Genomic DNA, 25,726 nt, shown 5'->3' with positions numbered 1-25,726 from the left:
GCAAAAGGTTTTGCAATTGCTGTATAAATGGGTATGTAAGTGTAACAACAAATAAAATGAATATGCATTAAAGGGTCATGTGTTTCTTTTTGGTGCCACTCCTGCATATAACAATTGCTGCATATAAATATGTAGCAAAACTTTTCTTTAAAATAGTTTACTAAAAATAACTGCAAATTTTTGTACTTTAACTTTTTACTATTTTTTATTTTTATTCCTATTTATTTATTTATAAATTAAGATTATTATTCGTTAGCATGACTCTTATTCTTATTCTTATTCTTATTAACTCTTAATTTCCACAATTGATAATTATTGCATCAATTACAGTGTTGCACCTCATCTCACCCCATCATTTCGTTACCGACTCTTCTCATAAATTGATAACTACTCCAACAACTCTCCTCATTTTTCCTATTTTATTCCTCTGTTTGTTGGCATCAAGGACTCTTCCTTTGTCTGCACCTGCAAGACTGCAACTACCCATTCATTCTTAGCTTGAAGGCACCAAGCACGCCTCATTTCTCTTTCTAATTGTATAGCTCACGAAAAGATAGGTATGAATCAATTATAAGCTTAATTTTCTCTTTGATTTTATTATCTTTATTTATTCTTGTGTGTTTTCTTTAATTCCAGCACTTTCTCGCCGATTTTCACTACGACCACAGGTAATATGGATATTTTTCATTCGATTTGATTCACCCTTTACAAAATTTTAGGTCCTTGTATGTGTAAAACTATTTTTCATTTGCAATTTTTTTTTTTTTTTTTTTGGTTTAAAACGAATATGCCTTGGATCTCTATTTGTTTCAGATGAGACGAGTTGTTGTGGCAATATGTTAGATTGAGTGGTTTTCTTCAAAAACAACTGTCCCCGAAGTTCAAACTCTAAAATTCCTTTGCAACGAGACCTCTCATCGTAATTTAAACTAAACTAACTCAAAAAACTCTATTTTTTATCATCAGCCTTAATATTTGTTTCACTATTATATTCAAAATACAAAATTTTTCACCCTCCAAAAATAAATAAATTTCATTTTTCCACCCTCTGACTCTCTGAGCACCTTCTTCCTGTACCTTCAGCAACAACACAGAGCAAAGCAAATCCAAATTTCCTTTTCAAAGTCACTGTGTCCATCACCAATGTTTTTTCTCAGGACTTCCATCAAACACATACCCATAACTAGATCAATCACATATCAAGCCATAATCCAACGGAAACTCATCAGAATAAACTAACATACGTTGGGAGCAAGTTTCATTGTTGTTGGATATACGGCCATACGACAGTCTATGAGTTTACCGTTTGATTTATGGCCGAAGACGACAACAAACTTAGTCTTAACACAGACTCATCCTTGCTCTTTATGGCGCGAATCCACAACAATAAACAGTCTTTTTTTTTTTGGGTTGAAACAATAAACTTATTAGTCTTGACACAGAATCAGTTTCCCATTAAAAAAAACTCAGAACCAATCCTTCACAAAAAACGACCAAGTCGGCTTCCACCACCAGCTCCGCCGTGGCCAACGTCAAGAGAGAGCTCCGATCTCTGCCGTGGTGGTCTGATTCGAAGAGAGAAAAGAGAGGTACAAGTGGGAGAGCAATTCTGTCAAAGGAGAGAGAACCGAATATAAAATGATATTAAATTGGTTTGACGATGTAGCGTGGTACTGTTCATCGCTACTTTTTTGGGGTGGTATAGCGAGTTTGATGCTTTGGCTTTTCGACACCGGCACCGACGCGCAAGACGGGTGTTGATGATTTCCTCAATTCTGAAAATGATAAAAATGATGCTTTGGCTTTCGGCGAGTTTGCTGGGAATGCTCTAAAGAAAACTTCTAACATATAATAAAAGTTGTTGAGAGTACTTGAGTTATTAAAAATACGCATCGGCTAATACTCCATTAGGTTGGCGTAGAGTAAATTGATTAACTTTGCAATTTTTTTTTTTTTTTTTTTTTTGATAAGAAACACTTTTATTACTGAAGAAACAAAGAAAACTACATAACATCCTTAAAAAGAGTTTGCTCAAGAAAACAAGGAACCTCTTCTATCCAAACAGAAAAATCATCAATGCCTAAAGTATGTTTAGTGAGAAGATGGGCTGGACAATTGCCTTGCCATCAAACATGAGAAAAATCAACATGACGAAACTCATGGGAGGTAGAAACAGACCCATAAATCACATCAGCAATCAACGAAGGCAAGGAAGAGGTCTCTGAAAGGGCATTGAACACCACCAAGGAATCACCCTCCAAAATGAAGTCTTGAATCAGCAAATCCTTAGCAAATTGCAACCCAAACTCAACTGCCTTTGCCTTCACTTCCATTGCACTAAGAGGGAATCGAAGCTTCTTATTGCTAGCTCCAATTACCGAGCCATTTGAGTCCCTAAGATTACACCAATGCCCGTTGACTTTTGAGTAGCAAATACGGTGCCATCAACATTAATCTTATACCTGGTAGGCGGAGGAGGCGTCCAGCTAGTTTGGGTTTTTGTGCTCGGACCAGAGGCAGCACAACCACATTCCTGGAATTCCGCCAAGAAATCCAAAGCACCATAAACCACCTGTTGACTTGATTTCTTGACACCCCCAACTTTGAACTTGTTCCGATTAGTCCAAACTGCCCAAGCCACCATAACAATCCGTTCAATCTTGGTCTGCACCCAATCGGCTTCCATAATCCCATACCACAACATATCCATAAAAGAATTAAAGTGGACCCGCGAGTTTAATGGAAACAGTTTCGACACTTCCCAAACTTTTTGAACAAAGGCACAATCCTAGAAAATATGGCCCGATGACTCTACATCCGCATGGCATACCTCACATTGTCCATCCAATAGTACCTTCCTTCTCATGAAGTTCTCTTTGGTGGGAAGAATGTCCTTACGAGCTCTCCATGCAAAGTGGCAAACCTTAGGAGGAATATCAAGCCCCCAAAGAGTCTTCCAAAACCGCCTTAGCCTACAATCATCTGAAACAGTTCCCTTCAACCCTTCTTCCTTCATTTCCATAGCTACCATGTAGGCACTTCGGACTGAGAATCTACCATTCGAAGATGGAGCCCAAACCAACCTATCCTCAGGTAAACGAGAGCTTAGGACCAAACCCAAAATTACCTCAGCCTCATGCGGTAAGAAAACATCTCGGATCAACTTAGAATTCCAAGAAGAAGTGTCATGATCAATAAGCTCACTAACTCGAGCTTCAACCCCAAGTAAAGAAGTTTGAGAGATCACCTTATACGTCGAAGGAGTGGGAAGCCATCATCTTGCCAAATCCAAATGCTCCTCCCATTATCCACTGCCAACGAACCCCATTACTCACAATACTTTGGGCTGCCATAATACTTTGCCAAGCGAAAGATGGATTGCAACCCACCTTGGCATGAATGAAATCACAGTTAGGAAAGTAGTGAGCTTTAAAGACCCGGAACATCAAGGAATCACTACCCACTTGAAGTTTCCACCCTTACTTGGCCAAAAGAGCTAAATTGAATTGTTTAAGTTACTTAAAACCCATACCCCTTGAGATTTAGGAGTACACAGTTTATCCCAACTAATCCAAGCCATCTTCCTCTCATCTTTTTTCTGACCCCACCAAAAGTTCCGCATCAGGCTCGTCATCTCCTCATAGAGCAAGTCCGGGATGTTAAAACAGTTCATAGAGTATGTAGGTATTGCTTGGGCCACAACCTTGATCAAAATTTCTTTCCCCGCCTTAAATAGAAGCTTTTCCTTCCAACCTGCCAATTTCCTAGCCAGTTTTTGTCCTTAATCTCCTTAAAAGAATTTTTTCTGTTTTTCCCCACCAGCAAAGGTAAACCCAAGTACTTCTTATGCTGCTTGATTACTTGAGCACCAAACTTGGACTTTATCTCTTCCTAGACCTCATGAGTAGTGTTACTACTGAAAAATAAGGAAGTTTTGGCCCTATTCAACTGTCGACCTGAAGCCAGTTCATAGACATTCAAAACACGCTGTAAAGAGTCACAATTCTCAATAGAGGCTTTACAGAAAATAATACTGTCATCTGCAAAAAATAAATGCAACAAAATAGGACCCCCTCTACAGACAGAAACACCCTCCATAATCCCATTAGAAAATGCTTTTTTAATTAAAACCGAAAGACCTTCAGCACAAAGAAGAAACAGATAAGGGGATAGCGGGTCACCTTGACGAAGCCCCCTTGAAGGAGTGATATGACCCCACAGCTTACCATTGATTCTGACAAAATAAGTGATTGATGAAATACATTGCATCATCAAGCTTTGCCATTTAGGGTGGAAGCCCAATTTCTCCATAATTTTATCCAAACAAACTCATTCCATCCTATAATAGGCTTTGCTCATATCAAGCTTTAAGGCCATTTCTCCTGTTTTCCCTGTTTTGCACGGGCTAATATGATGCATAGCTTCAAAAGCAACTAGAACATTGTTAGTAATAAGTCTGCTATTAACAAAACCACTCTGAGTCTCACTAATAATAGATGGGAGTATTTTCTTTAGCCTATTAACAAGTGTTTTAGCAGTCAATTTATAGATTACATTACACAAGCTAATAGGCCTAAATTCAGTAACTCTTTTAGGCTGATTAATCTGAGTGTCATTAAAATTTGGGGGGGGGGGGATACCAGAATTGAGAAAATCAAGCACAGTTTTAGTTACTATATTTCCCACCATGGGCCAAAAATGCTGATAAAAGAGAGGCGGCATACCATCAAGACTTGGAGCCTTTAAAGGGAACATTTGTTTGAGAACACAATGAACTTCCTAAGGAAGAAACTCCTTCACTAGATGCCCATTCATTTCCGAAGTAACCTTGGTTTGGACTGCATCCAAAATTTCTGAAAAATTTGTGGGGGAGGTGGAAGTGAAAAGTTTGGAGTAGTAATCCTCAAAAACCTTAGCAACAGCTAATTCATCATCTTCCCAGTTCTCTTGCTCATAAAAAATGCCCACAATAGAGTTTTTTTGAAACCGGGAAGATGCCTTTGCATGAAAATAACTTGTGTTACGATCACCCTCCTTAAACCAATGTAGTTTAGCTCTTTGCTTCCACATCAAGCTCTCCTTTTCAAGCCAACAATTAAGCTCAAATCTGGTCTCACTGATTCTCTGAATCAAGGCGTTCTCTGATCTTAAACCCATCCCCCCTCTGATAAAGCCAGGTAAAATTGGGTCCAACAAAATCCAATAGTGATATGGCCTAGTAAATCCCCCTTCCTTTTCTTCAGCACACTGAATCTCATTGAAGTCTCCAATGACTAACCATGAAAATTGGGAAACCGAAGAGAGGGAATTAAGAAGTTGCCAAGATTCCATTCTTTTAGGAGTCTTCGGGTTGCCATAGAACCCTGTTAAGCGCCACGGACTGTAGTTGCCATCACCCTTCATAATGGCATCAATATGGGATAAAAAGGAGCCTAATATCTTTATTCTTACTTTTGAATCCCAAAACAAAGCCAGACCTCCATTGGAACCTACACTAGGGACAAAACAACCTTCCTAAAAACCACACCGATCTCTAATCACCTTAATCTAATCAACATCAGACTTCGTCTTCATGAGAAAAACAAACTTGGGCTTCTCTAACCTAATAACCTTCTTCAATGCATTAACTTTTTGAGGGTTCCTAAGCCTTCGACAGTTCCAGCTTAACTGACTCATTGGGCTCGACAGGGCTGCTTAGCAACCTCCGCCACTCCTAAATGTTTAGCAAAAAGGATACCCAAATTCCCGGCTTCCTCATCCACTTTCAGCTTCTTTTCCTTCTCCCCATCATGAGCCTCGACCCCATTAGATTTTCTCTTTGACCTCGCTTCTGCCACCAGCATCCCATGATCCCCCTCCATACTATCCCTTTTGAACAATCTAGTCCAACATCCTTTTTCCGAGCCACCATCAGACTTAAGTTTGGCCTCAAGGACTTTGCCACCCTTCTTAGCCTCTACCCCTTTATCTTTTGCTTTCCTCCCACCCTTCTGAAAGTCATTTGATTCGTTCCAACCTAATGCAAATTAACCTATAGTCTCCTCCACAACAACAATATTTGAATTCTGTAAAAGCATAGAATGAGCCTTGGGCTCCACAGCCTTCGAGACCCCTGATTTGTTGAGATTTTGGGTTTGGATTGAAGGAAACTCCACAGGATTTTGGGCAGCATCCACAATGATAGAGTCAAGTTTTACAACATCCTTTGCTATAGCCTTATCAATGTCTTCTAGTATCACCTCAAAACCAGCCTCCTTTGAACTAGACAATAGCACTCCATTGTTCACAAGACTAACCAATTCCAAGCTCCTTGAATCACTGGAATGCACCCCCCTCGACACCCCTTCATCATTGGCTGTTGTGGTGTCACTCCTAATATCACCCTTCTTGGCCTGTTGTGGATTGATGGTAGCCATTTCAAATACATTAAACCAGGACGGACCAGCCTTGGAGCGAGTTTTGGTCACCCCTTCCTCATAACCCTTGACCTCAATGGATTGGCACTTACCTATGCTGAATTGAGGGGCTCTCATCCAATGTCCATATTGTTGATCGTCCACCACAAGCCTTCCTTTACTTTTCAGCCAAATTTCACAATCTTTGTCATCATGTGTTAATAATCCACACCAAAAACACAAATTAGGAACACGCTTGTATTGAAAAGCAACCCACCCTTCTGTACCGTCTTCCCAACCCAATTTTCCTCCCTCGGCAGAGAGGTTGAGACACATCCACCTTTACCCTTACTAGCATAAAAGGTCCCCCTTTCATCTCCAAAGGGTCAGCAGATTTGATCACAGTACCAATGGACTCTCCTATTAACACTGTAGTTTCTGGGGTCATAAACTGAAAAGGTAAATCATGAATCTGAATCCAAAAAGTCCAGAACTTGAATTCAAGATCTTTCAAAGCTAATTTCCCGTCAAAGTGCTGAAATACTACCAAATGTCTGTCATACAACCAAGGCTCTCCCTGAAAAACCTTTTCAGCATCAACTTCTGACTCAAATTCAAAAAGCATAATATTGTTCCCTAAGTTAACCAGTTGAAAGCACTCCCTGGTATGCCATAATGGACGAAAAGTTTGAGCCACCGCATCCATATTCAGATTCCTCTTGATAAAGAACTTTGCCGCGAGAACATGCTCTACTTCCCTGGTAGCAAGACCTTACTTCCTTCCTTCACAGACAGGGATAATCCATCACACTTTCTAATAATTTCTTCCATACTAAAACAGAGCAACCCGATCACTCCACTACACTTCAAACTATGCCCTTCTAGCAACAGAGGTCACTAAAGGGACAATTGCCTTACTCAATGAAAAGGCAACAGTATACTACGGTTTTGGGTTTTGGAGGCGCTCTCACTAAACCCTAGCCGAGAACTACTATAACTTTGCACAAATTATATCATTAGTATGAAGAGAGATGACAACTATAATGATGTTTTTTATAAATTAAAATATAAATATATATATATATATATATATATATATATATATATATATATATATATAAAATGATGTTTAAACCAATTTGTCAATTAGGCTTGACCATAGTGATAATGCATGGGACCACCTTGAAAATCTTCATTTTTTCCAATTATTAGAGCACTAGCATCTAGGGATGGGAACCAGTTGCTATTTTACCATTTAAAAACCTGTTTTATCTATTATACCAACTCACTTTACAATACTTTCTCAACCAAAAAAAAAAAAAAAACTCACTTTACAGTACACCCTAAATCCCAATTTTTATTTTTATATACAACCCATTAAAATCACCAAACACCTAAACTAAAAATCAACAAATACCCAAACAAAACCCAAAGGCGCTGCCACCACCACCAACCTATAGTGAACCCATCTCCACTACCACCACAACAACCCTCTAACGCCACTACCATGAACCTATAGATACACTATAACGATCCAAGGAAAAACGCTAGCTACATCTGCGCTATACCTTAAAAGGACTAGTCATAATTGAGGTTCCTTGTAGTTATTAATAAAGCTAAGATCTACCTAGTAAATACGCGATGTGGAACTCATCACACATCCACACACATCACATAATCAATCATATTGGGGCATCACAATTTCCCCCACTTAAATCCCTAACGTCCTCATTAGGGTCCACTTTGTGGGGTAGTGTCTTTGAGCCCACACGGGGTTACCAGGCCGGCTTTGATACCATATATAACGACCCAAGGAAAAACTCTAACCACATATGCGCTATACCTCAAAAGGACTGGTCACAATTGAGGCTTCTTACAGTTGTTAATAAAACCCAGTTCAACCCAGTAAATATCAGATGTGGGGCTTATCACACACCCACACACATCACACATGCAATTGTTAATAAAACCCAGTTCAATCCAGTAAATACCAGATGTGGGACTTATCACACACCCACACATATCACACATCCACACACATCACACAATCAATCAAATTGGGGCATTACAATCTCCCCCACTTAAATCCCTAACATTCTCGCTAGGGCCCACTTTGTGAAGTAGTGTCTCTAATACTATCTGTAACAACCCCGCCTCAACTGTGTAGATATTGTCCGCTTTGGGGCCCATGCCCCTCACGGTTTTGTTCTCCCTCAAAGCACGCAATAGTGGGGGAAAAGGCCTCTACATATTAAAGAGATGTCATTCCTTATAAACACATTCGCATGTGCTTCCCTAGGCGATGTGGGATTCCATGAAATGCAAGACCCCCCCCTTTTGGGTCACTACATGCACTGCTACCCACAACAAAAAATCAAAGCAAAACCAAAACCCAAACCCAATTTGAGAGAGAATTGGAGTGGGAGAAAGAGAGAAAATCAGAGTTCAAAGCAAAGCAAAAACCAAAAAATCAGAGCTATATTCCCAATCACCACAACAAAAATCAGATCTATATTCTGGTTACCCACAACAAAAAATCAAAGCAAAAACCAAACCCAAACCCAAACCCAATTTGATCTTGCCACCACCACGCCGTCCATGCCAATCGTTGCTGTCGACCCTAAGTATTGCTATTTGTTGTAATTAGTTGGATAATTGTAAATTACACTCCTAAAGTCTAGGGGTGTTTGAATTTTATACCTTTAAGTTTCAGAATTTGGATTTTACCGTTGAAATTTAGAGGTGTTTGGATTTTATATCCTAATATTTCAGAATTTAGATTTTACCTCCCTAATTTTAGGGTGTTTAGATTTTACCCCCTAAAGTTTGGAGATGTTTGAATTTTACACCCTAAAATTTCAGAATTTAGGAGTGTAAAATCCAAACACTCCCAAACTTCATGAGGTAAAATCTAAATTCTGAAATTTCAGGATATAAAATGTTTCAGTGGTGTAATTGGCAATGTACTCTAATTAGTTTGAATATTTGGGTCATGACGTCTTTTTTATTCTCTTTAGTTTTAATTTTTACAAGTTGCTACATTCCGTTTTTGCCATTGTTTACAGCCTAGACTTGCATTTAGGATTTAAAGTTTCAATTATTTTGTTCAATTTGTTGCATGCTTCATTATAGAATTAATTTTGTTTGATTATTCATCACTCTGGAAGATTAATTAACATTTTACTTCACTTCTTAATTTTTATTAGGCTTTCCTCTATAATTTTAATGAACATGACAAGCATGGGCATTGTGCTGCAAAAACTAGTATCATTGAAAATAGCATTATCACAATTGTCTGTTTGCGTGAGTTTTTTTCCCCCTAAAAGTTTATTCAATTTATTTAACTTATTTAATATTGTAAACAAACACACAAACATTTCAGCTACTAAATTCCTTCTTCCCATCTATCCAAAAAAAGCTTCCATCTCCCCTAAGAATTTCCCCTCTCAAAATGCCAAAAGTGAAAATTAACTATTATGGTAAGTGGGAAGTGTTCAATAGATATTACCACTCACTTTTGATATTGATTAAATATTTTTTTAATAAATAAGAAGAATTTGTATAAATAAAGCTAGTTTATGCAAAGGAGTACAAAGAAGTCAAAAGGTACAAATACGGACGGAGCCAGAACTTGGAGTTAGAGGGCAGAATTATAAACAAAAAAAAAAATATATATATATATATATATATATGAAACTCCAAATAAACATTCATTTAGTATTAATAAACTATCAATAAAGACAAATATACAAAATTATTACTTTTTAATTATTACAATACAATTATTTATGAAAATGGAACTTGTCTTTTTTTTTTTTTTAAATCTTCAAAATCATCTATGATTAAATCTGTACTAATTGTCGCAACGATATCCCTTTCAATGAATAACATCATTGTGTCTACAAAAACTCATATTTCATTTTATTGCAAAAGTTTTAATTATTTACCCAAAAAATAATAAATCTCTTTCATTTTTTAAAAGACACTAACAGACAAAACACTATCAAATGCACAAAACAACACATGGCCAATGGGTGATGTGTTACAGTGTTAGTCACAAGACTTACAACTATTATTTGTAATAAAATATTACTTTTAGCTTTATTAAAGAGAGAGAGAAATATGGAGTCCGCTTCTCTCTTCTATTTTCGAAGATTGTGGAGTGTGGACTCTCTGGAGTTCTCTCATCTCTGCCTCTCTTGCTATTTTCTTCACAACTCATATTATCAAATCAAGTTAATCAACCAAGCACTAGAGATGCAGATATGAAAGGGATAAAATATTCTCATCCAAAAAAAGATAGATTAGATATAATTACCAAATTTGGGTGATGTTGCGGTGGACTGGTGGTGGCGTCAGGCGTGGTGCTGGTTTGCTTTTGCTACTATTGCTGTGCTGCCATTGCCCAACCCCTCCCAAGTTTGAGGTCTCACTTAGTTGTAAGTTAGGTCTTGTTTTGTTTTGTTTTTTTTAGCATCTTGCTTCGCCTTCCCCCTTGTTTTTTTAATTTTATTAGGGCACGTTTGGTAGACTGTAATAGGCACTGTAATGTAATAGTTATTCCTATGGTTTAGCTATTCAATAGTTTGGTTATATTTTTATTACAGGGAATAGTCATTCCTTATGAATAGCTATTTTTTAAAATGAGGAATAACTATTCCTCTTTAAAAGAGTTGTAATGGCTATTCCTTAGTAGATGTAATAATTTCTAACATTAATATATTTCCAAATAAATAAACTTTCTATATCCACCTAACAATTATGGAAATAAAAAATCATCAAAAAATAACTCATCTCTCTAAAATTTAAAATATATTATTTTCTAGGAAATATGTTTGTATGAATGAGATATTTCCTAAAATAGATCATAAGTTTTATTCTAATGTTACAACTCATAATCAAACTAATGAATAGGTTTAATTATTCCATTATAACACCTTTTATTCTTGGTAATAAAGATTACCATTCATGTTGTAATCCACATTCAGTGTACCAAACGTACCCTTATTTGTATGTTTTGCCGTGTTGTGAGATGTGTGTGGGTATCCTCCTGCTACTAGGTTAGTTCGATCTCTTTGGCTAGTTAAAATCCTAAAGATTTTCCTTTTTCTTTTTTGGTGTCTTACGCACAGGAGTGTTTGTGGTGCGATTTTAGGCCATTTTTAGCACACTACTTTGTAGTGTAGTTTAGACAAAACCATAACCGCACCACACTTCATTCTTGTGATCATATGTGCAGTACGGTGTATAAGATGCAGTTTGAACGGTTTGAAATTGGTATATTTTTTAAAATTTGGGCCTTTTCTACCTAGTCTAAAACTGATTTTTTCCTTTTTTAGGTCAAATTTTAAACTATTGAGCTAATTTTTCTTTATTTTAAGTAGGTTTTCTTGATCACTGTAATTAAGTTTGTAAACTCAAAAACTTCTTAAGGAAAAGTTTTGCTACATATTTATCCATGCGATGTGGTGCGGTGCACTGTTACTTGCAGTGTAGTGTGGTTATGCTATTTTGCAGGCGGTTTTGGTCAGTTTGTGTGGCTTGGTAAACACCCCTACTAGTTGTGTGTTTTTGTTTTGGGGGTGTTGCTTAGGCTTAACTTTTGCTGTTAGGCTAATATTTTTTTATAGCTTCATGCCCAAGACCAGTCAAACAAAGAACCATTAAAAGAAGCAAACAGTTGGTGTTCCAAACTATCTACATCCTCAAACGTCCGCCTATTTCATTCCTTCCATTAACAATACATCAAACACAACAAAACTAAATTCCAAATGTTTGACGAGTGCTTCCATGATATTGCAATGAAAAAAAAGCATCAATATGACACTTAAATGTTCAAAAGTTACTGGTCACATCGGAAGCAAACCACTTTTAAAGGCTCCTTTTGCTTGCATTCACCCTCTTCCAAATTTTTCAGTCACTCTCTTGAACAGTGTTAGCCCTACAGTAGATGCAGTTGATACGGTCATCTAAGACTCCAAGTAGAAAAAAAAACCCCCAAATTTTAACCAATAGGGTTATTTTTTTAATTAATTAAGCCCAAATATTAGTTAACAAATAAAATAATTTTTTTATCAAATGAAAGACAAGAAAAAAAAAAAAAAAAAAAAAAAAAAAAAAAAAGCTATGTCCACAATATTTTTACAAAAATCCTAAATAGCAAGTTGTTATATGCTATTGTTGATGGTAAAAAAAATAATTCTAGTTGTAGCTAGGTTCAAATTAGAATCAGTAACAATTTAACACCTAGAATTTGTTGTGAAAAATATTGTGAATGTAGCACTTCTCAAAAGATAAAAAAGAGAGCAATTCAAAAAAAAAAAAAAAAATCACAACATTTTTCACAATAGTTGAGTTGGCAAACTTTTACTATTTCTCATTTAGGTCCACTACTAATATAATTCTTTTACTTACCACTATTAAGCTACCACATCAATAAATGTGAAAAGTTATGTCAAATTTTTTTGTATCTATAAACTTTCTAAAAAAAAAAAAAATTTACTTGACTCATGTTAATTAGTAATAATTTTGCATATAAAACAAAATAATAAAGTTTAAGTAATATTTAATTTTTTAAGTCATATATATATATATATATATATAAAAGGCCTTAATGTTAGTTTTTGCCTTAGGCCCCTAAATGCATCAAGTAACCCCTGCTGCTGAGTTATATTTGTTAGAACAGAGATTTAATGCATAAATGCACTTTTGATCTTTACATTTTGACGTTATTTCTATTTTGGTCTCCACTTTTTTATTTTACCATTTTTAGCCTCTAAATAAAAAAATGATTCTATTTTAAAACTTACCATTACTCACTTAACGAAAATCTTACGTGGCAAAAAAAGTATAGTGCTGACGAGTAATTCTTAGGTATTCTCAAAGTATGGAGAATGATACTCCCTCCTCTCACATTCATAATGGGGTCCATTCATTAAATTCATGGTGGAGTCTATCATAAATGTGAGAAGAGGGAGCACCATTTCACTATACTCTGAGACTACCTACGAATTTTCCAGTGCTGACACATTAAATGCCAACTTGAAGATTAAAATAATAATAATAAATTTTATTTTTTTATTTAATAAATACCACGTTAACATAAAATAATAATTAAAAAAAAAAGACAAATCAGCATCCACATAAACCTTTAATTCTAAAAAATTGATTTATCAATATAAAAAAAAAAACAAAATTTTAAAAAAATAGAACCCAAAATACACGTGAATTCAGATCTTAACATCAACACAAGCCCATAAAATTCAATCACAAGAACACAAACCCACTGAAACACCCATAAATTCCTTTGAAACCAACGCATACCCACGCGCACACACAGCTCTTCCACCCATTTTTCTATTTCCTTCAAGAGAAAGATCACTCTCACTCTCTCTATTTCCCCTTACACATTTGGGTTCTCTCTCTATATTAATTGAGCACCACTACAAGGAGCGCCACCACTGTTTGCTCGAGGCGTAGCTTGCAATCGAAGCAGTAGCACGCTGCCAAAGATCTCTCTCTCACTCTCACTGCTTTCTCGACGTGCAGGTTGTGTAAATTTGGGTGCAATACTGGTAACTGTGGTCGAAGCTGGCATTTCTCTCTCCAGGTTCCAAGGGAGTTTGTTTGATAGTGGAAAAAAATGGCTTGGACTAATCTGTTTAAGTTTTTGGGTGAATTTGTGTAGCTAAGATTCTTGAGTTTTGGTCTTTGTTTAGGGCTTGAGTTTTGGTCTTTGAGCTTCCATGGGTGAGTTTGGATGGAGCTAGTGAAGAAAATTGTGGGTAAGAGAAAAATATTACTTTTTGGGTTTGTGTTTGGTAGTCGCGGTGGTCGGCTGGTTTAGGTGGTGGGTGGGGTCAGATTTGTGTTAGAGAGAGGAGATTTGAGGGGGGGGTGGGGGACTCGACTTGGTTGGATTTGGGTTTGTGTTTGGTTGCTGTGTTTGCATTTGGGGTTTTTGGATTCGCTGGAGATGGATTGCTGGGTTTGTGTTTGTATTCTTGTTGGAGTTTGGGTTTGTGGTTATTTTTTTGTGTTTGGTTGACAAGAAAGGTCAGTTGCCCAGTTTGTGTGTTTGTGTTTGGTTGACAAAAAATGACAAGAAAATGCAAGAAAATTTGGGTGTGTGTTCTCATATTTAAATCTGGGTTTGTATTCATTTTGTTCTTGCAGAAAATGAACCCAGATCTAAATTTATGTATTTTTTGAATTTTAATTAAGTTGTTTTCTTTTATTATTTTGTTAAAATTGATAAATCAATTTAAAAAAAAAAAATTAGAAGTTTTTTTTTTTTTGAGAAACTAAAAAAAAAAAAAAAAAAAAAAAAAAAAAAATTAGAAGTTGATGCAGCATTTTTAATATTATTTTTATTTATTATGTCAGTATTTAGTATGTTAAAAGTGCACTCTATCTGTCACATTGAATATTTTCTTTAAGTTAGTAAAGTAGAGATTAAAATGAAACTTTTTTTTTTTTTCTTAGATAGGGACTAAAAATAATAAAATAAAAAATATTAAAAAAGTATAAATCAAAATAGAAATAGGGTTAAAAGGTAAAAACCAAAAGTGCAGGCCAAGATTTAAACAACAACATATATGCTAATCATGACGGGGCAAAACGCTACCGTTTCCTTAAAAGGACTCACATGCTCAACTTAAAGTTTCCAGACATGCACGTGTGACAACTCAACGTATTGCCCAAACGGTGTCGCATTGAGAGAGTTGTTGCTCACTTATCAATTAAAGGTTGAAAGTGCGTAGGCCTATTTGGTTAGGGTATTTAAACAAGTGTGTAAACACTAAAAATTGTAAGCCAAAAAAAAGAAAACACATTTGATAAGGGTATTTTTTTATTGGAGTGTTTGAGTTACATTGCTTAGTTTAGTCACTAAATTTAGAAAACTCTTCTTACTAATTTTCAGCTTTCAAACAATGTTGTTTGATGACACTTTTGTAAATATTTTAAAAACTGTAAGTCCCACTAATTAGACTACATGTCATCACTTCCTTTAAAAAAACACATACATACCAAGCACACAATTATATTTTTCACTTTTGAAAAGACGTTATTAGAAATATTGTACCCAACACATATTTTTGCATTATGAGTACTTTAAATACGTATTTTTACAATACTCTTTAAACCAAAGTTTTCACATTATGTTGAAAAAACAATACTCAAATACCTCTACCAAACAGACTAGAGACGCGGGAAAATAGGGAAGGCTGTCCAAATCAGAGTTTGTACAGTGGTAGCTCCAGTTATTTCATACTGATAGACCTATATAACTATATATATATTGGTTCTTGTATTGTAATATTCATTCAAGCAAGTAATGTAATTTTTCATAAAAGATTTTCTCTCTTCCAGTTTTCCTCTTTCTTTCTCTTATAGTTCTTGCTGTGCTTTGCTTGGAATACACGAATGTAATCTTGATCTTCATTGTTCTAGATTGCACAGTTCATAGAATTCTTCAATATTGACAACCCCTTCACAGTTTTCTTTCTCCTCCTTTCAGATCTTTACAACAATTTGCTCATAAATCCTTATGGCTCTTGTGATCAACAAAGGAGCCTCATCTTCATCTTCATCTTTCACCCACCAACCTGAAAAATTTGATGTATTCTTGAGTTTCAGAGGTGAAGATACCCGCTATGGTTTTATTAGCCATTTATATGAGGCTTTGCGTAAGAGGGGTATTCACACCTTCATTGATGATAATCTCCCAAGGGGAGCAAAAATTTATGCACAGCTTGTCAAAACCATTGAGAAGTCAACAATGTCAATAATCATATTTTCTGAAAACTATGCATCCTCCACTTGGTGTTTGGATGAGCTTGCCAAGATTGTTGAGTGTAAGAAGAATAGTGAGTTAATGATACCGGTTTTTTACAAGGTGAACCCATCAGAAATACGCAAGCAAAATGGAAAATTCGGGGATGCTCTAGCTGAACATGAAAAAAACATGGACAACAAGAAAGTACAAATATGGAGAAACGCTCTCCAAGAAGTAGCCAATATATCTGGTCGGCATTATAATAATAGGTATTCATCGATTTTTCTTGTACTTTTTATGAGTTTTAGACTTTAGTGGTTTGTTATGGCCACTAATTTTTGTCCAAATTATGAATCTATTTTTTTTCTTCGTATCTTCAACTATGGAGGTTAGCTCACAATGGTAGAAAGAAGGTTTTTTTTAGAATTGGTAAAGGAAGAATTTAAATGTACAGTAACTTACCAATTAAATAGGAGTTTCACCCACATATTATACATTTATTTTTTATTTTTTTGAAAAACTTCCTCAATAATTTATTTCTAGTATTAAAAAAGTGGGATTTAGTAATTTTCAGTTATCACCTAACTAGAATTTCCATGAAACTTCATGTTAAAAGTATAGTTACCCTAATCGTACCAGATTGATGATTGAACCGTCAAACTGATGAATTATACGAAATTCTGGATTGATATGAAAGAATCTATCACATTAAAAAAATAATAATAAATAAACCATGAAAAACCACCAGTTTTTTTTTTTTTTTTTGAAAAATACCTAACCAGAGGATTTAATTTACTCGAACCGTGTTGTTTTTAATGTTTTAAGTCATTTTGATCAATTCAAGATGTCCTATTATTTAGTCATTTTTATATATAAGCATATGTTAAATTCTATATTTAAATAAATTTTCTTAACAATAATGTTGTATTAATTTCAATCTATGTTATACCTTCATATTTATGAACTAATTGAGTACCATTGCCTTTTCTTTTTTCTTTTTATAGTATATTCTCTTCTTTTCTTTTTCTTTTTTAATTTTATTTTTGATTTTTGATTTATTCTTAATTAAAATAAATAAATTATTTGTCTAAATTGAGCCAGTGACACAATTTTTGAACCAATGAACCACCATACACTCCCTGGACCGTTTAATGCTTAATATTTTTGGATAACTACGCAAAGAGCCAAAAAATACTTTCCTAACGAAAAAGAGGTGCTAACATAATGATAGATAGTTCCCCCTCAAAAAAAAAAAACATAATGATAGTTATAGATTTATAAATTAGTACATGTCATTTACTTTAATTGTCAGCATTTCAAATTTAATGCACACCAAACATCTTAAACATGGTTTATCTTCATATTTCTATTTTCTAGTCTAACTCGTTATATATTTTTTAATGTTATGTGAATGACAGTTGCAATGAGTTCGACTTTATCCAAAGAATTGTTGAAGACATTTCAAAGTTGAAATTAAATCGCCCATCATTATTTGTTGCTCAATACCCATCATTATTTGTTGCTCAATACCTTGTTGGAATAGATAATCGTATAAAGACCATTCTTTCAGATATTGAGTCAAATGATGCTCACATGATAGTGATCTATGGTCTTGGTGGAATAGGTAAAACTACAATCACAAAAGAGATTTTTAATAGAATTTGCAGTCGTTTTGAAGGATTTTGTTATCTAGAAAATGTTAGAGAAAAATCGGGCACAAATGATGGTGTAATTGAACTACAAGAGGAACTTCTTTTTGATATCTTAGGGGATAAAAATTTAAAGGTGGGTAACAAATCTAGAGGGATCAATATGATAAAGGAAAGACTTTCTGTAATGAGGATCCTTTTAGTTCTTGATGATGTAGATAAAAGGGTCCAAATAGAAAATTTGCTTGGAGGATGTGATTGGTTTGCTTCTAGAAGCAAAATCATTATAACAACAAGAGACAAACACTTGGAAGCTACGCTTGGAAAATGTTTTTCAACGCACGAGGTTAAGGAATTAAATCAAGGTGAAGCTCTTGAACTCTTTAGTAGGCATGTCTTCCAAAGTAAAGAACCCAAAGAAGATTATTCGGAGCTTGCAAACCAAGTTATACAATATGCCCAGGGACTTCCTTTAGCTCTAGTAGTAATGGGTGCTAATTTGAGTGGAAGAACTAAACTTGAATGGAAAAGTGCAATAGATAAGTATGAAAGAATTCCCAACAAAGAAATTCAAAACGTATTGAAAATAAGTTATGACGGATTGGATGAAAATGAACAAGATATTTTCCTTGATGTTGCATGTTTCTTTAAGGGATTTCTTATGAAGTATGTCATGGATATATTGGATTCTTGCGATTTATATCCATTAGATGGGATTGGCAAACTTATTGATAAGTGCCTAATAACTGTTGATCAATATGGCAAATTGTCAATGCATAACTTGCTACAACAAATGGGTAAGGACATTGTTCGACAGGAATCACCAAAACTTGGAGAGCGTAGTAGACTATGGTGTTATGAGGATGTTCTTGATGTACTAACTAAAAATACGGTATGCATCATTTTAGTTCATTTTTCGAATGCCATATAAAGTAATTTTTTTCCAATTAAATGTGGAAGAAAATTTAAATTAATTATTTTGGTTTTTGTTTAAATTTACTGTCATTATACTTCTTATTGTATAGTGTGATTCACTTAATTCTTTGTCTAATTAGGGGTCGGAAAAAGTTCGAGGCATAATGATATGCGCACCTGAACCATCAAAGATTCAATTAGAGTCTAAATGTCTTGAAAAGATGGAAAATCTCAAGTTTCTTATGGCTAGTAATGTAGATACTTGTGGAGATCTTAAATATCTTCCCAACGGATTAAGGGTGCTTGATTGGCCTGGATTTCCTTCATCTTCCTTACCATCCAATTTTCGTCCTCCAAAACTCGTTGTTCTTAACATGCCAGAAAGTCATCTTATATTGCCCAAGCTTCTCGAGGTATAATTTTTATTTTTATTTTTTAAAATTGAATTATTATTACTTCATTAATGATTAAAATATATTTTAATATTTGTTGAAGTTAATTTTGATTTAATTTTGTCTACAGAGTATACAGTGTAAAAGCTTGACATATATGAATTTGCAATCCAGCCAATGCATTAGGGAATTACCCGACTTATCGATTTCCACCCCAAACATAAAGCAATTGAATCTCTGTAAATGTATAAATTTAGTCAAGGTTCATGACTCTATTGGATGTCTTGATAAGCTTGAAAGTTTGGACCTCACGGGTTGCATTGGACTAAAAATTCTTCCAAGCTGCATCCCAATGAAATCTCTTAAAATTTTAATTCTTTATAAATGCAAAAGGGTTAAGAGGTTTCCTAATATTTCACAACAAATGGAAAATTTAAAGTTTCTAAGTCTGGCATGCACTGCCATTAGAGAGCTTCCTTCATCATTTAGGAATCTCTCTGGGCTTGAGAGATTAGATATAGGTTCCTATTCCTTTACGTGTCATCTTCCAAGAAGCATCTATGAATTGCCACATCTTCATGAACTCTTTATTTATGGCAGTGTCCAATTTCCAAAGGATGTCCAGATTGGTATACAAGCACTATGCAATTCTTATGGTGGATTTTCAAAATATGGTTTTCTGAAGTTGAATTTTCTAAAAAAATTGACTTCTTGTTTCCACCTCTCAAAGAAATGTTTATTATCAAGGAGAAAAACTTCGAACCTTAAAGATAACATTATGAGATTCAATGGATTACGTTATCTTCTAATTGAGGATTCTAAGTTCCTTAAGGAAATTCCAGAGCTTCCAGAAAGTATAAGATCGGTGCATGCATCAAACTGCATCTCGTTGAATTCACAATCAATAAGAAATTTATTCGATCAGGTACCTTCTTCTCTTCAAGATATTAAAAATAAAAAACAATTTTGTTTACCTTTCCAAATACTATACTAGATTTGGTAAATTTCTGATTTCTCAAAATTCCTAATTGCATGCAGTTTGGAAGAATTTTAGATTTTCCACCAAATATGATATGTTCACGTGAGAAAGGCAACGTATTAGCGGATTCACATTCACATCAGATTGATTACTCTTCCAAGCACTCCTTCTCCAAGTTCATCCTAATTGCAAAAGAGTTACGTCCAACTCCAGATATGTATCTGTTTGATTTTGGAGAGAGATATAGTATTATAGTACCAGAAAGGAATATTCCAGAGTGGTTCAACCATCAAAGCATTGAAAGTTCCATATTATTCCGGATTGGTCCAAAATTTCCAACATTTGCCTTTTGTATTGCTTTTCATCTAGTTCCATTGAAAGACAGTTATGCTAACAAGTGCGGTTCTCTCCGTGATGATAGAATCAGTTGGTTTTGTGCTGTTGACATTTCCATCAATGGTCAAGCGCAATCTTTCATGCAGCATCCGATCTTTCACTTTCAGTATCTGAAGTGTGATCATTTGTGGTTTTACGCTGTACCTCCTAGCCAATTGCAGCAGAAATTTGGAGACTTGTTGCAAGCTGATCAAAATCGTGTTGAGATTTCATGTAAAATCTCTCATTGGACAAGTGAATTCGGAAAGTTTGCACCTGTCATTGCAGGGATGGGGGCACATGTGAAATGCATTTGTCCTCCTCAAAATTCCATTATCATCCATAACAACTCTCAAAATGTTGATGACAACTCTGACAACACTGAGTTCGCACCATTACTACATCCTGCCACCACTTCCGATGGTTCACATATGAATCATGTGAGTCTCAACAGACGCAGACGCAGAGCAGGAGAACCTCAACCTCCTCTAATCGCTGATGACACTAGGTGTCTTTCCTCGACATCTTATCTAAGGCTTCCAAAGGATAAAAGCTAATGGGTTTGACTTAATTTTGGGTTTTCTAAATTTGGGTCTGGGTATTGACTCAACCAATGGTGATGTGTTTGATTTGGATTCTTCTTCAATGGCCCATCCCTCCATAAAAAATGAAGCCAGCTTCAATCCATAGTCACCATCAAAGAAACTGAGAATCTCTTAATCAAAGTTTGAAAAAATATGCCCAGGTACTATTATTCCATTGAAACTGTTTTCCTTTGCATTATCTTCATTCGATTTCTTTTTATGTTGTAAAATTCCGGGGTATGTCTCCCTCTTTTGCCTATTGATTTGCATCTTTGGCGGTATTTGTCACTTCCCATTCTCTTTCTCTAAATTCACAGGCTAGTACTTGTGCTGATTATAAATTTTTGGTCATTAGTTGAGCGTATTTGTTATGGGGTGTTGAAGGGGCTCACTGGTATTAGTTCTGAAATAGATAGTTTGAGTGAATGTGGTTGGAAATTTAAGGTTTGATTGATGGAATGGTCATGGGGCCATTGATTTTCAGCTAGAAGACTTTGTTCAAACACGATGCATTGAAAGTTTGAGACTTAAAATCTCAGGAACAGATTTTTTTTCCCTTCAAGATATAGAAAAATTATGGTTTTTATTTTATTTGAATGGTTCATGATTTTAATAATCTTAAACGCAGCTGAATTAGATGATTGTGATAAAAGATGGGTTTGAATAAGCTTGGGCAATTTAGTACCTAATGCTATGATCACCTGCCTAGACCTTTGCATAGAAGAAGCCATTTCCCAATGCTGATATCCCTGCAGTTGTTTGTGTGAAATGGACCAATAGTTATCTTGGTTGTACTTACAGAGATATAGTTGGCTCTACTTGGATATTTAAATAAGCGTGCAATGATGCTTCTATGTAGTGAGAAATCTTATGCACGGATAAGCTTTTTGGCTAGTTGGACATGTTTTTATTACATTTCTGCTGAACATTTTTACCTTATGCTGCACCCTTTCTTTGTATTCAAATTTCGCAGTCTCTGAACTAAATTTTTTTTTAAGTATACAATTTTGTTTCCTCTGTTTTGATGTAAATTCTTTTTTCTTATGCTAACCTACTGCCCAATTTTTTTCTATTATAGGCATTTATATGATCTTATCACTTCTGCCTTTAAATATAAAAGTCCTTTGCCTTGGAAGGCTGAGGACTTGAAATAAGTAATTTTTTTTTTTTTTTAACGGTCTAAGGGACATTGTTATTGGCTTGATTCAGTCAAAGAAGAAAAAAAAAAAAAAGTAGGGGCAAGTATTTGTGCAGTTGGTGATTATTCTTCTATTCATTCAATAGTTATGATTTTGCTTCTTACTGATTTCATTGATTTTTGAGAAATTCCAAAGTTTTCAGTTTAGCACATGTATAAAGAAGAATCTAAATTACATACGAGAAGATATATGTTATGGTATATTTAAGGACTAATGTATTATTGTATATGATGAAATTTGTTTGAGGGGCATCGAATTATATCAGGTCATCTGTCTCATTCACACTTGTTTGTTTATCAACCATCCTAATAAGGACAGATTCTTAATGGAAACATAGTATATTTGTAAGCTCAACTATATAACAAACAGCAAAGAAGCAAATGTACTGCTTTATTTTTATTACTTCTCGTTTCTAGCATAAGGACAAGCAAAATTCCAACAGATCAAGAAGGGAAGAAAACCATAAAATACATTGGCAATGCTTGGGGTAGGTTCTTGCAATACAGAAGTTGGGAGTCATCTGAGAAAATGTGCTTCTAGACAAAGGGTGGCATTTAGTGATAATATTGGAATATTCTGAAAAAAGAAAGCATCTGTCACATAATTTTGCAAAATTTAGAAGCCCATGACTAAAACCCGATTAAAAATCAAATTCTTATGACGTTTCAATTTCAAAATCCTATGCCATTATTTACTTGTTAGACCATAATTCCTGTTTCCAGTTAGACCAGAGATGTTCTTTGATCTTCTCCTACCTCACATACATGGATTTTAAGGTGAGTTTTCATCTATCTTGATTTTTAGATTTTTGCCTAGCACATTTTTAAGACTTGATTCTGTGGTTGAGGGAGGTAGGGTGATAGTCATATTAATATATTGGAGTTTGACAAGGGGTTTGAAAGGAGTGAGTAATGCTGTATATGGGAGAGCAATTCATAACTAGGTAAGTTAATTGTTATTCTTTATGGATCCTGATTTTATTAAGTACAAATTGGAGTCTATCACCTTATCTAAATTCTAATAAACTTTGGTTTGAGATTGTTAGTTATTTTGGTCAGACTGGCTTTTGAGATTCATAGGCTCCTAGATTTGTGAGGCCCAGATTATTTACAATCTAAGTTACATATCCTTTTTAATGGGGGAAAGGTTGGGGGGTGGGGTTGGTAGAGTGATTCTGGTTGAGAAGATATATTTATGGTAGCTTGGATCTCAATTTGGATATAATTTTTGTTTGATGTATAGTATAAGGAGATGTATGATTTTATAGTTTGTAATCCTTGTAGTTGTTTACAGAGCTCCAATTTGTGTTTGAGGAGATTTTAGTAGTTTATTATTTCACATTTCATGCAAAAAGAATTTACGTTGAAGGAAAGGAATTATTATTGAAAATTTTCATATAAGTGTTAATCTATTTTCCTTGATGGTAAGAATTGCTATTGAAAAATTGCATACAAGTACGAAATTGATTATTTACGTTGAAGGAAAGGAATTATTCTTGAAAATTTACATACAAGTGTGAGCCTATTTTCCTTGATGGAAAGGAATTGCTATTGAAAATTTCCTTAGAAGTGTGAGATTCAAGCTTAGGTGTTGTGTGGCGGTTGATTTATCCGCTATAATTTGCAATACCAATTAGTTTTTGGAAGGCATTTGGATTTTGGAATGCTTGGGATCTTTCAGTAGAAAAGTTATTAAGGTGAGTGAGGTAAGTGATGCAAAAAGGTCTTATTTTGGGAATAACACGTGAGGAGTCGTCTGTTTTCCAGATATGTTTTCAGGTGTTGGGAATAAGAGTGCAATATCAGCCAGGAATTTGTATAATTGTGAATTAGAGCACAATGGTAGCTAGTAATATGGCATTATTGAGAAGAGTGAAAGACAATTGGTGTGACGACATGTGCACAAATTAACATGAGCAACATTCTTATTAGCAGATGGTACTTATACAAATGCATAGAGTTTTCTAAGGACTTCATGAAATGATTTTAAACTGTTTTTGAAGTTTTAGATTTATAAGATTAAGTGCTGTAGTTGTAGAGGAGGGGGAAGGGGTTCAGGACAGGGAGGAGATTGCCGCACAAAGGTCAAGTCATTACACTAATTTGAATATATTGGTGTGTGCTTATATCATGTGATTCAAGGACTGAAAATTTGTCTTTATATCATGTCTTGCATATGCATAAATGTTGCAGCTATAATTAGCGTCGAAATGTATGCTGTTGGTATTTTTCTTATATTGAGCCTATTTTGGGTATTGATTAACTTGGTTACAAAGATAATTATTTATTCACTTATTATTATTAGGATTATTGTTCTAGAGATCAAGCATAAAACAAGATAAAGTCATAAGCAACCAAACCCCTCCATTATCATGACTCTGTTCTGGTGTCTAGCTAGTACATCCTTATACTTCATAAAAATTTAATTCTATCAAACATGTTTAATTATAGAGATAGACATACATATAACAGTCATGTTATTAATTTCTTTATATTTTCTAATGAGATAGTGAGAATTACTGGCTGTGTATATTGTTTATGTACCCAAATCATAGCAATTAGATAAATTACTATTTGTCAACGATGACGAGTATGGTATATACTTCTTGCATAGTTGATGTATAAAGCTCTGAAATGTTTGATTCAATCCATAGCTATTCCCACTAATCTATTCTATTATTCCAGTAGGTGAAGAAAAGGAGGGTTGCTTCTCTGATGATATTGAATGTCTGAGAACAAATTGGACATCAACATTGGAATTGAAATGATCAGACTGCTCAACCGGAGATAACTGCTGTGGTTTATGTCTAGGATTCTTATACTAAGGTGAGTTGCCAGTTACCTATTCTTATCTCTTTTAAATTTTTTATTTTTTATTTATTTTTTATTTTTTTGGTGTTTCTTGTGCATATAATATACAGGTGCATCCTAATGCTTGGGCATATGGAAACATATCTCTTATGTGCTATCAAAAATTATGTGGTGTATATGGTACAGAGGTTTCTAACAAAAGTACAGTGTTTCAGTATGTAATGCATGCAATGCAGATCTTGATGTCGAAGTGAATCTTCCCAAATCATTTAAGAATGTCATTGTCTACTAATATTTCGTTCTTTTCATTCTTCTATTCTTAACCTACAATATCAAGTCTCCTTTCTGTCATTTCTATCCATAGTCTAATTTAACAGGACCCATATAATTATCAATCCGAATAGTATACATTGTTATTGACCAGGGTAGATAATGTTGATCCATGTAACCCTTGTTAAAGAAGAGTGCTACCCCATCATTTATTTGTTTATTTGTTTTTTTGATTCACACCTCAGCATTTATTTTGTAAAAGAAAGTATCAGTTGCTAAATTGAATTGATCATCTCTGAAATACATTTTCTTATCTAAAAAGGAGTGCTACCTCAGCTTTTAATGGACAAATATCTCAATGATGTAATGCTAGGGAAATG

The 25,726-nt window shown here is 34.7% G+C and overlaps 2 protein-coding genes across 28 annotated transcripts in view; both read left to right on the top strand.

The window, feature by feature from the left end:
• LOC126701951 (disease resistance protein RUN1-like) overlaps positions 1-25,726 on the top strand; it is a 143,769-nt gene that overhangs the window by 79,941 nt on the left and 38,102 nt on the right. The gene's annotated exons all lie outside the window — the stretch shown is intronic.
• On the top strand, positions 417-25,091 carry LOC126701949 (disease resistance protein RUN1-like). The gene is made up of 8 exons (XM_050400411.1): positions 417-557; positions 637-668; positions 15,916-16,442; positions 17,592-18,714; positions 18,878-19,150; positions 19,260-20,054; positions 20,168-21,228; positions 24,954-25,091. The coding sequence occupies exons 3-7, from the start codon at positions 15,946-15,948 to the stop codon at positions 21,038-21,040; spliced, it is 3,561 nt and encodes a 1,186-aa protein (XP_050256368.1). The 5' UTR covers positions 417-557; positions 637-668; positions 15,916-15,945; the 3' UTR covers positions 21,041-21,228; positions 24,954-25,091.

Source organism: Quercus robur, chromosome 10 (genome assembly GCF_932294415.1).
Source record: "Quercus robur chromosome 10, dhQueRobu3.1, whole genome shotgun sequence".
NCBI classification, from domain to species: domain Eukaryota; kingdom Viridiplantae; phylum Streptophyta; class Magnoliopsida; order Fagales; family Fagaceae; genus Quercus; species Quercus robur.
This window is presented reverse-complemented; position numbering and strand designations above follow the sequence as displayed.